This window comes from Aotus nancymaae, unplaced genomic scaffold (assembly GCF_030222135.1).
Source record: "Aotus nancymaae isolate 86718 unplaced genomic scaffold, 86718_ANA_hifiasm-v0.15.2.pri h1tg000046l, whole genome shotgun sequence".
NCBI classification, from domain to species: Eukaryota; Metazoa; Chordata; class Mammalia; order Primates; family Aotidae; genus Aotus; species Aotus nancymaae.
The window spans coordinates 26500523-26513839 of NW_026988460.1; the positions used below are offsets into that span (position 1 = coordinate 26500523).

The following is a 13317-nucleotide window of genomic DNA, read 5'->3' on the forward strand; positions in this document are numbered from 1 at the left end:
TTGTGATAAATTCTGTAGTGTGGATTATGTGAAGTAGGCAGCAGTCTACTCTGCCTGTGGGTTAGAAGAATGCTTTGTAGGCTGAAATGGCACAGTGAGATTTAAATATTAGAAAGATCCTCCTGGGACTGGGCACGGTGGCTCATGCTTGTAATCTCAGTGCTTTTGGTAGCCAAGGAGGGAGAATCACTTGAGGCCTGAATTTTGAGACCAGTCTGGGCAATGTAGTGAGAACTTGCCTCTACAAGAAATTTTTTTAAAAATTAGCCAGGGCCGGGCATGGTGGCTCACGCCTGTAATCCTAGCACTTTGGGAGGCTGAGGTGGGTGGATCACCTGAGGTCAGGAGTTCAAGACCAGCCTGGCCATCATGGCGAAACCCCATCTTTAAAGAAAAAAGAAAAAAAATTAGCCAGGTATGGTGATGCGCACCTGTAGTCCTAGCTACTCAGGAGGCTGAGGTAGGAGGATCACTTGAGTCCAGGAGTCTGAGACTGCAGTGAACCATGATCACACCACTGCACTGTAGCCTGGGCAATAGAGTGAGACCTTGTCTCAAAAAAAAAAAAAAAAAAAAAATTGACTGGGTGTGATAGCTCACACCTGTAATCCCAGCACTTTGGGAAGCTGAGGTGGGCAGGTCACTTGAGATCAGCAGTTTGAGATCAGCCTGGCCAACATGGTGAAACCCTATGTCTACTAAAAACCAAAAATTAGCTGGGTGTAGTGGCTCCCACTTGTAGTCCCAGCTACTTGGGAGGCTGAAGTAGGAGAATCATTTGACCTGGCCGGGAGGCAGAGGTTGCAGTAAGCCAAGATCATGCCACTGCACTCCAGCCTGGGTGACAGAGCAAGACTCTGTCTCAAAAAAAAAAAAAAAAAGAAAGCCTTTCTGGAGCAGAGTGGAGGGATGATTGGGTAAAGATTCTGTTGGAGTAATTTAGAAGGAGAGGATGGTGCCTGAACCGGCGGGAGTGGGAGAGGAGGGACAGTGCAAGAGCTTTTTGAGGAATAATGCCTGTTGGCAGGGTTGCTGTGAGGGTTGAGGGGTGGATGTCAACAGAGATGATCCTGTTTTCTACTTTGAGCCAACAGTGGTGCTCTTGACCAGTTTTCGGGAGGAGGAAAAGATGGGGTATTTGATGAAGGAAGGGGAAGGAGATGCAGATTATTGTGGTTGCAGATGTGGAGTTTGAAGTGCTGTGGGCACCAGGTAGAGTTGTCTGGCAGGCAGTTGGAAATGGCAGATCTTGAGCTCAGACAGGAGATAAACATTGGGAGTCAGTGGCATAAAAGAGGTGGTTAAAGCCATGGAAGGGGATAAGATTGCCGAAGAGACTGTGAGAAGAGAAGTGGCCAAGGACAGAATAGACAAGAGACAGGCCTGACCAAATAGGAGCCAGAGGAGATGATAGGTGGGAACCATTAGTGGGAGCCAGGGGTCGGGGGAGAAGCAGGACAGGTTGGGTAGAGGGAACTCAGAGACTTTTAAGAAGCCTGAGTAGAAGAGGAGAGTTTGGGGGACCCAGAGTCTGAGAGTCTGACCCTCAGTGCTTGTGTGCTCCCAAGTGTGGGGTTGAGTTCCTCTGGTCTCCTTGCCCTTGTGTCATGTGCAAGGCCTGGCCTTGCCTAAGGAAGGACTCAGTTGGCACTCAGGGAACTGAGTCACCTCATCCTGGTGGCAGAGGCTGCTGCTCATGCATGTCTATTTGATGCAGGTGGTGGTTGTCCAGGCCATCAGTGCCTTGTGTCAGAAGTATCCTCGCAAACACGCCGTCCTCATGAACTTCCTGTTCACCATGCTTCGGGAAGAGGTAAGAGTCAGGGGCCTTCGGGGTATGTCAGGTCTCCTGGTGCAGGGAGTGACCTGACCACTGGGCTCCATGCTCAGATTTGTGAGTGCGTTCATGTCAGCCTGTTAACCAGCTGGTTTTCATGGTGCCTGCGGCCCTTTAAGCTCCTTGTGGATGTGTAAACACGCACCGGTTGCTAGTAATTACAGTAATAACTGATTCACCAGCCTGACTTTAAAAATTGGATGTCCTGAGGTAATCGTTGTGCAGAAGATTGGAAAATGCATGTTCTTTTCTGTGGACGCTAGTGCAGAAATATTCTGGACCATTCCACAAGCTCTATGGGTGGTTTCTTGTTAAACTGGTGCTAATAATGCGACATTGGTTCTGTTTCTGTTCCTGATGTGAATTCCTGATTCATTTATGCCACCTTTCTTGGATATCTCAACAGAAGGCGTTAATTCTTAGGAGCAATAGCAACTGTTCGTGGAGTAGATTTGTTCCCCAGATACATGGTACCCCTTTCACCCAGCCCAGAGTGGTCCTTCGACTGGGCAGTAGAGGAGCCATTGCCTTGAGTGTCTTTGGATTTCCCAAGAATGTTAGAGAAGGGCAGTAACGTTTAGTGAGTCGTCAGCTAATGGGCCGGGCACTTTGGTGATTTTGTTTGTTTTTGTTTTGAGATGGAGTCTTGCTCTGTTGCCCAGGCTGGAGTGCAGTGGCGTGATCTCGGTTCACCACAACCTCCACCTCCCAGGTTGAAGCAGTTCTCCTGCCTCAGCCTCCGAGTACCTGGGACTACAGGTGTGTGGTGTGTGCCACCACACCCGGCTAATTTTTTGTATTTTTGGTAGAGACAGGGTTTCACCGTGTTAGCCAGGATGGTCTCGATCTCCTGACCTTGTGATCCATCTGCCTTGGCCTCCCAAAGTTCTGGGATAACAGGTGTGAGCCACTGCACCTGGCCTTGTTTGTTTTTTAAGTAGAGATGGGGTCTTGCTGTGTTGCCCAGGCTGGTCTTGAACTCCTGGCTATAAGTGATCTTCCTACCTTAGCCACCCAAGGGCTGAGATTACAGGTGTGAGCCATCATGCCTGGCCAGGCCTGGCACTTTGGAGACACTGTATGCATGACAGCAGTCTTTTTTTTTTTTCTTTTGAGTAGGAGTCTCGCTCTGCTGCCCAGGCTGGAGTACGCTGGCGAGGTCTTGGCTCCCTGCAACCTCTGCCTCCTGGGTTCATGCAGTCCTCCTGTCTCAGCCTCCCGAGTAGCAAGGATTACAGGCACCCGCCACCAGGCTTGCTTAATTTTTGTATTTTTAGTAGAGACAGGGTTTCAGCATGTTGGCCAGGCTGGTCTTGATCTCCTGACCTTAGGTGATCCACCCACCTTGGCTTCCCAAAATGCTGGGATTATAGGCATGAGCCACTGCGCCTGGACTTTTTTTTTTTTTTTTTTTAAGATAGGGTCTTGCTCTTTCAGGTTGGAGTGCAGTGGCATGATCACAGCTCACTGCAGCCTCCACCTCCTGGGCTCAAGCGATTGTCTCACCTCAGACCACCAAGTAGCTGAAACTACAGGCACGCACCACCATGCCCAGCTAATTTTTTGTAGAGATGGGGGTCTCTCCATGTTGCCTAGGCTGATTTCGAACTCCTGAGCTCAAGTGATCCGCCCACCTTGGCTTCTCAAAGTGCTGGGATTATAGGCATGAGCCACTGCACCTGACCAGCCTTTTGTCTGACAGGAGAGAGTGATAGAGGCCCAGAGAAACAAATGCCCTGTCTCCAAGTTCTGTGTTTGGATCACTGTCCTTGGTCCAGCTCAGGTCCTCAGCTCCTTTCTGGAGAGAGCAGTCTCCTTGCTCAGCTCAGCTTCTCTCTGCAGGGTGGCTTTGAGTATAAGCGCGCCATTGTGGACTGTATCATCAGCATCATTGAGGAGAACTCAGAGAGCAAGGAGACAGGGCTGTCACATCTTTGCGAGTTCATTGAGGACTGCGAGTTCACAGTGCTGGCCACCCGTATTCTGCATCTCTTGGGCCAGGAGGGGCCCAAGACCACCAACCCCTCAAAGTACATCCGCTTCATCTATAACCGAGTGGTCTTGGAGCATGAGGAAGTCCGGGCAGGTAGGTCTAAGCCAGGGCTGAACTTGGAAGCTTAGCTTGTTTTTGAATGAATGTTCCAGCAAAGGGACCTGAGCCTCCAGTGGGGACATGTGCACTCAATGTTGTTGCTGCACAAGCTGTTTTTCATAATATTGTAGGCAGGACTTTACATGTCATCTAGTTGAATGGTCCTTTTTTTTTTTTTTTTTGAGATGGAGTCTCTGTCGCCAGGCTGGAGTGGAGTGCAGTGGTATAATCTTGGCTCACTGCAACCTCTGCTTCCTGGGTTTAAGCGATTATCTTGCCTCAGCCTCCCAAGTGGCTGGGGCTACAGGTGTGCACCACCACGCCCAGCTAATTTTTTATTTTTAGTAGAGACAGGGTTTCACCATGTTGGCCAGGATGGTCTCAATCTCGACCTTGTGATCTGCCCTCCTTGGCCTCCCAAAGTGCTGGGACTACAGGCATGAGTCACCGTGCCCAGCCATGGTTCTTTTTTGAGACAGGAGTTTCACTCTTGTTGCCCAGGATGGATCTACCCGCCTCGGCCTCCCAAAGTGCTGGGATTATAAGTGTGAGCCACTAACCGCACCCGGCCCCGGCCGTGGTTCTTAACGTCTGTAATTTGTTGGCTTTTTAAAAAGTATTTTTTTGATTGAGACTGGGTATTTCTATGTTGTCTAGGCTGGTCATGAACTCATGGGCTCAAGGGCTCAAGCGATCCTCCTGCGTCAGCCTCTGAAAGTGCTGGGATTACAGAGCCACTGTGCCCTGCCTTAAGTGATTTTTTTTTTAATTTCACTTTATGTTAATGTTTAGCTTAAAAAAAAAAAAAAGGTTTGTTGAGATAAAATTCACCTGCCATAAAGTTCACCCATTTATATAAGTTTACAATTCATCGAGCAATCATCCTATTCTTTATTTTTAATTTCTTTTCACATCCCCCCACAGGACAGATTTTCTTCTTTCAGCAATTGATAATCCTTAAGTAATTCTTTTCTCATTTATATTATTCTGAGCCTTAACTGCAAATTGACACCATTTGGATATGGAAGGTGAGGAGCTTTACATTGTAGCCAGCTTCTGTGACCTCATCATGGTTAATTTGAAAATAGCTCCTGGAACCCTAGAATGGGAGCTGTTGATCCCATCTGGCTCCCTTCTCCATAAATAGATAAGGAAGGTGAGGCCTGGGATGGCGCCAAGATCCACCCAAAGCCACTCACTGTGTTGGTAGTGACTTTGGGCCTCCTGGCTTGAGACTTCTTGCCTCTGAGGCTCTTCTACCTGAAGACCCATTCTAAGCACTGGAAGTGCCCAAACAGTGAGTTGTCAGGGTGCATTGGGTAAATCACATTTGCTTCCTAAACACAGGTGCTGTGAGTGCTCTGGCCAAGTTTGGAGCCCAGAATGAAGAGATGTTACCCAGTATCTTGGTGTTGCTAAAGAGGTGAGTCTAGACCCAGGGGTCCTAATGGGGACAATGTTCCCTTGGACCCAAGCAGCTTTCCTTTGTCTTTACTTTTCTTAACTGAAAAGGGAGAGAAAACTTATACAGCTACTGACTGTAGAAAAAAAATAGAAAGCATAGAAAAGCATGAAAAACAATGCCATGTGAATCACACCAACCAGATGTGACAATTGGTAACTTGAATTACTTTATTTTGTCCTTTTTAAAAAAATAGCTCTATTGAGATATAATTCACGTACCATACAGTTTACCCATTTAAGATGTGTAGTTTGATGGGTTTTAGTATATTCACAGAGTTATGGAACCATCACCACAATTAAGTTTAAAACATTTCCTCATCCCAGAAAGAACTCTCATGTTCGTGAGTGTGGCCTCTCCTCACTCCCTCCACCCTCAGGCTGGGCCTCCACTAGTCTACTTGTTACCCCCATGGACTTGCCTCTGATGAAGCCCTGCAGGATCCCTCCTGCCACCCCTCCTGGGCCCCAGTGATTTTTTTTTTAAAAAAACCTTGTGTCCCGGCTGCAGGTGTGTGATGGATGATGACAATGAAGTGAGGGACCGAGCCACCTTCTATCTAAATGTCCTGGAGCAGAAGCAGAAGGCCCTCAATGCAGGCTATATCCTAAATGGTGAGTCATTCCCTAGCTGTCTTGGACTCAGCACCTTACTGGCGCTGTGGTTCTTCTCATCACTCCCTGGGCAGGGGAAATCTGCTGGACTTGCCTGGCAACCTCATGGCATCACGGTGACCTCAGGAGGTCCCGGGTCATTCAGGTCACACAAGCGTGGGTGGAAGTTATCCAGTGAATTGAAATGCTCATCATTGATACAAACTTTTTTATTTTTACAGTACTTTACCCTTTACAAGTCACTTTGTATATATGTTTTTTTGTTTGTTTGTTTTTACTTTGTATATATGTTTACTCCCCATATCTGTCCTGTAAAGGAGGATGTGGGTGAGAATGCAGAGGCTTAGAGAGTTAAGTTATTTTCTCAGGATCACACCACCTAGAACTTGTAACTTCCCCAGGGCCTCCATGGTGGTCCCTGGTGTGCATTGTGCTCTGCCTAGGAGCATGGTGACCTCTCTTCTATTGGCCTGTAGGTCTGACTGTGTCCATCCCTGGTCTGGAGAGGGCTCTGCAGCAGTACACTCTGGAACCATCAGAAAAGCCTTTTGACCTCAAGTCTGTGCCCCTGGCCACCGCTCCCATGGCAGAGCAGAGAACAGGTAATGCTTATGCTCCTCCCAGAGGCCATCAAGGCCAGGCCTCTGTCAGAGGGTCTGCATTGGCTGCAAATGCACTAAACCTAACTGGGACAGGTGGGAGTTATGCTGGGAGGAGGAAATGATCCTTTCCACCTCTGGCTTCAGAAAATAGAGACACACATACACACAGATGTATGCTCTCTCACATGTCCTGTGCTTCCCACTGTCAGGAGGGTTGGTATTTATAATTCCTGAGCAACAGCAGTGGGGTCAACACTACGCTGCCCCATGACAGCAGCTGTTGGTCACCATGTGTATTTGCTCCTGCAGAAAGCACCCCCATCACAGCAGTCAAACAGCCTGAGAAAGTGGCAGCTACCAGGCAGGAGATCTTCCAGGGTGAGTCACAGTGGTTGGGGGTGGCTTGGGACCTGGACTCGGTTTCCTCAGGGGGATCAAGAGTAAGAACTGTCTCTCCTGAGGTCTGGGCCCTGAAGGTACTTTAGACCTACTCTCATGTTTGACCCTCAGGTGGTGATTGTTAGGTTCCTTTAATATCTGAGGAATTGCAAGTTCAGAGAAAGTGGTAGGAGGGGCTGGAATTAAGATCCAGATCAAACTGGCTCAGTGCTGCCACTGGGCCTCAATTTGGAGGGCTCAGGTCCCTGGAGCCCAGGCCAGTTCAGAATGTCTAAGAGAGCAGAGCTGGGGTTCAAAGACACTGATGCTTTTTGCTGGGTTCCACGTGTATTCTGTCCACATTGTCCTGTAAGGTTTTCTTCAGGCATCCATCTACCCTCTGGTCTTAGATTTTTTTTTTTTTTTTTTTTTTTGAGATGGAGTCTAGCTCTGTCACAAGCAATTCTCCTGCCTCAGCCTCTCTAGTAGCTGGGATTACAGGTGCCCACCACCATGCCCAGCTAATTTTTGTATTTTTAGTAGAGATGGGGTTTCACTATGTTGGCTAGGCTGGTCTCGAACTGCTGACCTTGTGATCCACCCACCCCGGCCTCCCAAAATGCTGGGATTACAAGCGTGAGCCACCGCACCCGGCCTGGTCTTGCATTTTTTAAGGGGAGAGGTTGTGTGTCTAATTGCAGACTGTTTTATCCACTGAATTCCTACTCAGGGACTAGCATAGACTCCTCTTCCTTCATGGGTCCTCACTTCCATCCTAGCTCTTCTGTCGTCTCTTAAACAGTTCTTTGTGCTAAATAGTTCTTCACATGTTGTGTCTTTTATTTTCTGTGTCTGTTACAGCAGTTAGTCCAGTGCCTGCCTTCCTCACAGTAGGCTCCCAATCATTGTTGAATTAAATGAAATCCTCCCTTCCCCATTCCATTCAGATTCATGTCTTCTATCAATATAACACGGATACTGAGCTAATTGGGATCACTGTAACATGAAACTTTTCATTTGTATCAGTTTCCCAGTTTCCTGTTGTTGCTGTAACACGTTATCACAAACTTAGTGGCTTAACACATTTATAACCTTAAAGCTCTGCAGACAGAAGTCCAAAGTGGGTTTCATTTGTTAGCAGTGCTGAATTCCCTCAGGAGGCTCCAGGGTAGAATTGCCCCCTTGCCTTTTCCAGCTACTAGAGGTGGCCCGTATCCTTGACTCAAGGCCCCTACCGCCATCTTTAAGGGCCCTTCTAAGGCAGAAGGTCAGGGTAGAGTGATTTGAAGAGGCCATACTCCTGGCCCTCCTGGATAATCCAGGATAACCCCGTGGCTCAAGATCCCTTACTTTAATCATACCCACAAAGTCCCTTTTACCATGTGAGGTAACATAGTCTGGAAATTAGCCTGTGGGCATCTTGGGGTCACTATTTTGCCACACCTTTCAAGGAAGTCTCCTAAGCCTCTTAAAGGGTAACAATTCCATTTTTCAACAATCATCCAAAAGCCTCACATTTACTGATCACATGTTGAGTTCCAAGAACTTTCCTAGACCTTGACATTTATTGCCTCATTTGTCTTTACAACAATCCTGTGATCAAGATAATTGTATCAGTTTTATTGATGAAGAGTCTGAAACCCTAGCAACAGAATCCCCCAGGTAGTAAGTATCAGGCCCAAAACTCTGACTCCCAAGAAAATAAGATCTATAGAAAAGCACTCTGGTGGTTGATGGTCATGGTGGCCCAAAAGTTCCTCTTAATATTTAGCCTGGATTGTTCTGGACTGTTTATTGCCTACATGTTCATTAGGTACAGTATTCAGGCTGGAGAGGCCTGAAGCAGTCACATAGGCTTTTTATGGAGGAAAAAAGCAAAATAATAACAATAACTCCTACCTTTCTCTATGTCAGAAACATCAACTGAGTACCTTTTTTCTTTTCTTTTTTTTTTTTTTTTTTTGAGACATAGTCTCAAACTGTTGCCCAGGCTGGAGTGGAATGGTGTGATCTTGACTCACTGCAACCTCCGCCTCCCGGGTTCAAGCGATTCTCCTGCCTCAGCCTCCTGAGTAACTGGGATTACAGGCGCCTGCCATCATGCCCAGCTAATTTTTATATTTTTAGTAGAGACGGGGTTTCACCATTTTGGCCAGTCTGGTCTCAAACTGCTGACCTCATGATTCGCCTGACTCGGCCTCCGAAAATGCTCAGGTTACAGGTGTGAGCTACCGTGCCCGGCCCTGAGTACCTTCTAAGTATAGGGAAAAACAGCAGATCCTTGGCCTCAAAGCACAATTCCTGTTCTCATGGAGTTCAATTAATTGGGAAGACATGTTGAAAATCTTAGAGCAGTACTGGTCTTCAAATATCAGTATATGTCGGAATAATCTGAGATTTTAGAAATGCAAATTCCTTGATCCTGAACCCAGAGATACTGATGAGTAAATTTGGGATAGAGTCAGGAGCCTGAGTTTTTAGCAAGCTCTACCGCCAACCCCTAGTAATTCTGATACAGGTGATCCATGGTCATAGTGTGAGGAATCCTGCCATAGAATAGGTACAGGAGTGGCAGCTGTAGCCATCATAGGTGGACACCATGTGCACACATCTTCCAGATGCCTCATTCACTTGGGTTGTTCCCTTTAGTCTGCAAGGAATGCCAGGACGAGCCAGGGTGGGGTTCTATGGGCCTGTGCTTGAATCCAGTGCTTGAATCTGGCCATAAGGTGTAGGGATAGGTCTTACCAGACACAGACCATTCTAATTTGGGTTTTCTGCAACACTCTAATTCTGAAATATCTCTTTATTGGCCATTTGTCGTAACTGACAAATATATATGATCAGTTTGTTATTTTTGTCTGATTTTGTAGCTATAGCAGTATTGATCTTATTCTCCTAATTGATCTTATTTTCCTAACTGTCACCTTCTTTTAAGAATCCTTGCTGGGGGATGGGGTGGAAATCCTTACTAAGCTTCTAAAACTGGGGGCATCTCCAATTAGGTTTAGGATCTTGGGGTCTCATACCAGTTTTTTTGCTTCTGAGATCTTTCATGGGACAGACATTGGGAGAGTATTTGTCGGGGATTGAACCACATGAGCAAAGTCAGAGAGATGAGAAAATGCATGGATATATTTAGGAAATGATGAGTAGCCAGTTGGGTAAACATATCTATCTAAGATTGGGTGGAACACCTTGAGAATGGTCATGAGAATTTATTAGGAACCATCACAAGTTGGTCTGGGGATCAAGAAGCTGAGTAAATGTGGCCTGTGGGTTTCAGAGCAGTTGGCGGCAGTGCCAGAGTTCCGGGGACTTGGGCCCCTCTTCAAGTCCTCGCCTGAGCCTGTGGCCCTCACCGAGTCAGAGACTGAGTATGTCATCCGTTGCACCAAACACACCTTCACCGACCACATGGTGTTTCAGGTGAGCAAGGTGGCTGAGGCCCTGCCGGGGCATGCGCCCAGGGAGTGGTCCCAGGTCTGGCAGGTCCTGTCATATCACGACACCCCACACTGCATTGGTTAGGAGCCCAACTTGAGGACAGAATCTGTCCCCAACAGGTCTGTCTCTCATATCGCTTGACCCAAGACTTCTGTGGCTCCTGATTGTCAGGATGGAGACAGGGAACCTGGGACCAGGGGGACTGGGATGGGAATCAACTTGGTCAACAGAAAAGAGTGATGGGACCTCCTGGCTCTTCCTCTGTAGCATGGCTCGGACTTAGAGCAATGTTTAAGCTCCCCTCTCTTCCATGTTCAGTTTGACTGCACAAACACACTCAATGACCAGACCTTGGAGAATGTCACCGTGCAGATGGAGCCCACTGAGGCCTATGAGGTGCTCTGTTACGTGCCTGCCCGGAGCCTGCCCTACAACCAGCCTGGGACCTGCTACACACTGGTGGCACTGCCCAAAGAAGACCCCACAGCTGGTGAGCCCCTCTCTAGATACCACCATATCCTCATGGGAGCTCATGGGGTCAGGAGGAGGTGGGTAGTTGGGTACCAGCTATTTGTCTTCTATTAGAGCTTCAGCTCCTTGATTTCAGTCCCAAAAAGAAGAATAGCTCAGTCCGAAGTGGTTGTCTTTTTTTTTTAAAGATGGGGTTTCACCATGATGGCCAGGCTGGTCTTGAGCTCCTGACCTCAGGTGGTCCACCCACCTTGGCCTCCCAAAGTGCTAGGATCTTCTTTAAAAAAAAAAATTTTAAGTGATAGGATCTCACTAGAACTCGACTTGACTTTTCTGTCCTACAAGGTGGTGCCCTCTGTCCAGCTTTGTCGGATTGGATGGCATGCTGCTACTACTAATAATATAGCAGGGGCCTAGAAAGCAAGCTGTGACCCCTTCCTGATCGTCCCTTGCAGGAGGAGCTTATCCCCTGCAGGTTGGGGACATCCTAACTACCCAGCCTCTCTTCCCCATAGTGGCCTGCACATTCAGCTGCATGATGAAGTTCACTGTCAAGGACTGTGATCCCACCACTGGGGAGACTGATGACGAAGGCTATGAGGATGAGTATGTGGTAAGAGCCTGGTGTTAGGAGGCTCAGTTTTGTGCTGAGCCTGTGCAGACCGGAATCCTTTTCCTGCTGTTTTCGGCTTTTTTAGTTCTTTAAATTTTTTTTCTTTCTTTCTTTCTTTTTTTTTTTTTTTTTTTGAGATGAACTTTCTCTCTTGTTACCCAGGCTGGAGTGCAATGGCACGATCTTGGCTCACTGCAACCTCTGCCTCCTGGGTTCAAGTTATTCTCTTGCCTTAGCCTCCCAAGTAGCTGGGATCACAGGTGCCTGCCACCACACCTGTCTAATTTCTTGTATTTTTAGTATAGACGGTGTTTCACCATGTTGGCTAGGCTGGTGTCGAACTGCTCACCTCAGGTGATCCACACATCTCAGCCTCCCAAAGTGCTGGGATTACAGGCATGAGCCACCGCACCTGGCCTAAAACAATTTTTTTAACTAATGGAAATACATATTCATGTGTAAAAAGAAAACTTGGGAAGTACAAAAACAAAATACAAAACAAAGTATGAACAACAGGAAGACATTACTCATAATCCTTAGTTATTTTTAGGGGGCAGTGGTATAATTGAAATCATTCTTGCAGTATAGACCTTGGTATTTTAAAACTATAGTGTATTTTCCAGTGTTGTTACAAATACTTCATAAACACAATTTTTTAGTGGGTTTAAAATACTGTTATATACTATATCAAAACTCAATTGACCTTTCTTTCTCTCCGTTAATGTTGGGCATTTGGGTTTCCATGTTTTTACTGTTTATAATGCTGCATTAAATATCCCTTTAGGTACAAATTTTTATCTGCATTTCAGCTTATTAGGATAGATTCCTAGGAGAATAATTTGGTCAAAGGGCTAATGTCAAAATTTAAGACATTTTGATTCCTTTTGTCAAACGCTTTCTGGATAAATTGGACCTGTTTGCTGTGCTGGGCAGTCTGTTCATGCACTGGAATAATCCTTCTAAATTCTCCTATCTTAGCTCAATGGAACTAAGTACAGGATCCTTCTGGGGTCTGACCTTGGGGCAGTGGCTCAGGGCCATCTCAGTGTAGACCATTGTGCTCAGCCTGTGGCTGGGGATTGTTAGAGCTCCTCCTGACTAGAGTGACAGTTACTGTGGAGTCCAACTGACATTCACCATTGTGTCATCCTAGAGTCACAGTTGAGGATGGATGGACCTTCCTTGAGCCAGAAATGACCCCGAGGCAGGAGCTGCTCTAAGACCAAGTGAGCTCCTTAAGAAAGCTGGGTCTGTTAGAACCCACCCAGAGATGCAAGCAAAAAAAAAAAGAGAGCAAGCTGGATCTAAGTCATATTTGTATATACTGTAAATATCCACAAGAGTAGGGCCTCTGAAAGTCTGATGGGAGAATGAATGGGGAACTTTCATGTAGGCTCAGTGGGAGTATTGTGTGTCAAATTCAGGGAGGACACAGCTGAAATGGAGATAGAGATTTGGGATCTGTCAAATCCAGAGGACACAGCTGGGGTAGGAGGTTTCTGCTAGTTTCCGCTGAACTAGAAACAGCTGCTGCTCCTTAGGAGCTCATTGGCCCCTAGGAGTGACAGGCATAGGAAGCAGACCTCTGAGAATGCTATGTAGTTCCCTGGATGCCAGGTCCTGGAAGCACTGACACTAGACAGGCTTAGAAGAGATGTGATCTCACAGCAGGCAGCTCTAGGATGAGTTAGTAGATTGGTACTTGGGATTAGGGCGTTTTCTGTTGAAGGCATACTACTTGCCTGTGGGCACCTCAAGGATAGGTATCTAGTCAAGTTGCTCTGTGTCTCCAGAGTCTAGC

General features: G+C 47.0%; 1 protein-coding gene across 1 annotated transcript in view; it reads left to right on the plus strand.

Moving 5' to 3' along the window:
* LOC105732817 (coatomer subunit gamma-1) overlaps window positions 1–13317 on the plus strand; it is a 29031-nt gene that overhangs the window by 12607 nt on the left and 3107 nt on the right. Inside the window, exons 13-21 of the mRNA XM_064362091.1 lie at window positions 1718–1813; window positions 3680–3923; window positions 5277–5352; window positions 5902–6005; window positions 6482–6607; window positions 6917–6985; window positions 10272–10414; window positions 10751–10922; window positions 11419–11516. Coding sequence (XP_064218161.1) covers window positions 1718–1813; window positions 3680–3923; window positions 5277–5352; window positions 5902–6005; window positions 6482–6607; window positions 6917–6985; window positions 10272–10414; window positions 10751–10922; window positions 11419–11516 — 1128 coding nt within the window. The remainder of the gene's footprint in view (window positions 1–1717; window positions 1814–3679; window positions 3924–5276; window positions 5353–5901; window positions 6006–6481; window positions 6608–6916; window positions 6986–10271; window positions 10415–10750; window positions 10923–11418; window positions 11517–13317) is intronic.